The following is a 3,542-nucleotide window of genomic DNA, read 5'->3' as shown; positions in this document are numbered from 1 at the left end:
CAGGGCTGGGGTAAGCCCAGCCAGCTGATGCTCTGGTTCGCCGCCGGGTCTGTGTGCCCACAGCAACGTCCTCGAGGGGACAGGGCTGATGACAGCGGCGCTGGGAGCTCTGTCTGCCTTGGGGTTTCAGGGCTGGCTTCCCAGGCAAAGCGCCTGCAGCCTGCCAGAACCATCCTCCCTGCCAATCTTCCCTTCAGAAAGGGAATTCAGCTTCTTTGCCAAGAAAAAAAAAAATAATCAGCTGCTCTCTGCAAGCCTGAGTGCCTCTCCCACCTGCTGCTTCCCCCCCCAAAACGGGAAAACCCCCATCAGCCGCTTCTGCAGGAAATGCGTTTGCATCCCACGGCAGTTTTGGTTCCTCGTCCCCAGCCCGTGGGTCCCGCTGCGACCCCAAGGGCTTGCTCCGTCACCCACGGGCTCGTTGTGCCGAGCCGTCCTCCCTGAGCCAGGCTGTGCTGCACCCCCGGGGACGGCGACGCCGTCCCCTGCCGGGTGCCCTCGGCCGCGTAGCACAGGCTGTCTGGGGGCTGCAGGGGAGCAGCTGGTTTGAAGAGCAAAGGCACAAGCCCTCCGGCTGCTCACAGACCCAAGGGACCTTCCCATCGCCCCAAGTCTCCGGGTAAAACCACAGCATCAAGGCACACGGCCACTTCCTTGCAGAGCAGAGACTCCAGATGCAGCAAACAGCCTTAAAATCTGTGCTTTCCCCCCTCCCCCCCACCCCCCAAATTAAATTTTCATTTAAATTATATGCTTTGGAGCTCTTAACTCAATTTTTCCCAAGCCCGGGGCAGGCTGTAACACCAGCATTTCCACAGTCACTGACAGTTTGACACCAACAGCACAAAGCAGCTTGTTCTCCAAATCTCGAGTTTGATCTAAATTAAAAGAAGCAAAGACTTCGGCGTTAACCGACCTGTCAAAACGCATTAAAAATAAATGCCTCCCAGGCCCGCCCAGCGCAGGCTCCCTACCTGCACCGCGTGCCCTTTGATTACCTGCCACGCACCACCCAACTGACAAACGTGTCCCCAAGGAGGGCTCTCCAGCTCCAGCACAGCCACCCTCCCCTTGCCAGCCGCATTTGTAATTTCCCCTGCGATAACCCCAAATGTAGTCCTTTCTAGAAGATTTATTTATATTTAAATCAAGCCGGAGCTTCTCAGCCGTATGATTCCCCAATAAGCACAGAATGCTGGATTAGTTCTGGGTTGCCGGGGCTGCCTCCCGCTCCGCGCCAGCTCTCCGAGGGGCTGGAAGGGATCGCAGGAGACCCGGCCCCTCGCCAGGCACCGGCGAGGCTCCCCCCCCTCGCTCCTGAGCGCCCACTGACCTGCGGGAAAACTGCATTAAGGGATGCCAGGTGCAAGAGCTGTCATTGCCATCTCCCTCTAAGCACTGAGAGCTTTGGAAACGAGGAGTGGGGAAAAAAAAAAATCCATCAATTGCATCTCTTGGGCCCTGAGGTTTTTGCAGCCTATTTGAGGGGGAAAGTTGTCATTTTGCTAACTGGCTGCGCTCTCGAGTGCGGGATGCTCCAGCTGAGATCGATGCTCCAGGAGAGGAAACCTGGAGTTTCCCCTCTCCCGCCTTGCTAAGCTGTTTTCTCCTTTGGGGATTTCACGCTCCCGCTGCTCCGAAGGCAGGATTAGGGATTTACATACAGGTGTGACACCAGGCAGACCTCAGCCCCCCCCCTGCTCCAGCTGGAGCTGCAGGGGCTCAGCCCTCACCCTGGCCCCACACCTCCCCAGTGCTCCCAGCACCACCAGCCCCTTGTGCATCGGGGGGGGGGATTTCCGGCTGAGGGTCTAAAAAGCCACTTTTTAAAGGCACGCTGAAACAAAGGGAAGGAGAAAACGGGACAGTGAGGACTCGCAGCACCCACTGCTTTCTCCAACCAGCCCCAACCTGGTTTGTCAGAGGGCTCATCTTGTTCAGAAGCATCTTTGGGCCAGACTGAACGTCCCCTGGGAGGAATACAGACACCTCGGAGTAGCTTCCTACGGGACTGAGCTCATCCTGCTGATCGCAGACGCAAGGAAACAGAATGGACTTCAAAAAACAAAAATCAGCACCAGACAGGAGGGGTATTTCTGTGTCCAGCAGCTCATCTCCAGGAGCTCTTGCAGAGAGGTTCCCCTTATAACCTTCACAAAAACAGAGTAGCATCCAAAGCCAGCACGGGTTTTGCTGAGGCACCGCTGTCCCTCGAGACAGATCCCACCACCGGCCCCTGGAGAGGCACGGCAGGAGCGCTCCGGCAGCCAGGGCTGCTCGGAGTGGAGGCTCCCCTGAGGCAGAGCTCAGAAACCCTCCTGCCAGGCTGGGGCTTCTGCGCCTGCGCTGGGGTCGCACCACCTCGGAGCCGAAGCACTCGAGGGGAGGGCAAAGGGATGTGCCAGCCCCAGCCGGGAAGATGCAGCAGCATTAAAGCAGCCATTTGATTGCCTGCCCATAACTCTCTGCTGCAGCTGGAGGGCTCCTAAAGCATCCCTGGCCACCAGAAGTGGTGTTGGGTAGAGAGACCTCAGCCCATTTAGCAGCCATGGGACATCTTGAGCATCTGAAGTGCTGTTAGCTGTCTACATGCAGACGTCACGTGCCTCTCCGGGCATTTAGATCATGATAATGGGATATAAATACCTAATAGCTCAGAAAACGCTTTTGTACAAGGCTCCACAACAGACCTTAACCCTCCCTTCTCCCTAGGTCTGGGCATCCAAGCAGAAGAACTTACCTCAGCACCTAAAAAGCACTTTCTCTTCTAAGATCCTCTGTGAGAGCCACCCAAATCTGCTTTGCCCAAGAAAATGTACTATTTTAGAGAACTTTAGTATGTACCTGTTTCTTGGAAGTGCTCTTCATTTGAGAGGGTTCTGGATAAGATGAGGATAAGTGCTTCTTTAAATTGGTCAAAGTGGACCTGTGGAAAAAGGAAGAAAGGAGGAAATCAGGCTGGTGCGGATAATTAAATATCAGGCCAATAATCCAGCAGGAAGATGAGCAGCAATGCAAATCTCTCAGACCTCCACGCTGAGCTGAGAGCATGCCTGTGCCTGCTGAGCGCCTCGGCAAGGGGCACGAATGAACCTCAGCTCCTTCAGTTTTGGGGCCTGGAGAAATGACAGCAAGCAACACGAAGACACAGCCGGTGTCTCTGAACATGTAAAAAAACAAATGATTGTTATCACAACGACCCAAAGCCACTGCTTTAGTGCATTAGTTGGGCTTTTCCATCAAGCAGGAAGCTGAAATAGTGTATCCAGAGGGCCGGGGAGCATCTCCATCACTTGAGACGACCTGGCCAGGGTTGGTGGCTCCTACAGCGAGATGCCAGTCCTGATGAGATACTGGGTTGCGGAAATGCTCCACTGCCCTAATTAAGCTTCAGAAAACACTTTCCAAAGCGGATGGCAGAAAGTCGCACCCTTTCCAGGGCAGCCCTGCCCCGGCTCGTGCCTGCTGCAGCTCTGCGAGGGCTGGACTGCAAATACCAGGTCTGGAGCACGGCTATGGGGGGAAAAAAAAAGGAGGGATGA

At 55.3% G+C, this 3,542-nt stretch overlaps 1 protein-coding gene across 2 annotated transcripts in view; it reads right to left on the bottom strand.

The window, feature by feature from the left end:
* Positions 1-3,542, bottom strand: part of NIN (ninein (GSK3B interacting protein)) — a 55,812-nt gene that overhangs the window by 46,446 nt on the left and 5,824 nt on the right. For both annotated transcript variants that reach the window (XM_009322928.1, XM_009322929.1), the window contains exon 2: positions 2,845-2,926. In XM_009322928.1, coding sequence (XP_009321203.1) covers positions 2,845-2,926 — 82 coding nt within the window. The remainder of the gene's footprint in view (positions 1-2,844; positions 2,927-3,542) is intronic.

Source organism: Pygoscelis adeliae, unplaced genomic scaffold, assembly GCF_000699105.1.
Source record: "Pygoscelis adeliae isolate BGI_AS28 unplaced genomic scaffold, ASM69910v1 Scaffold314, whole genome shotgun sequence".
NCBI lineage: Eukaryota > Metazoa > Chordata > Aves > Sphenisciformes > Spheniscidae > Pygoscelis > Pygoscelis adeliae.
Note: the sequence above shows the minus strand (reverse complement) of the source record. Positions and strands in the feature narration are given on the sequence as shown.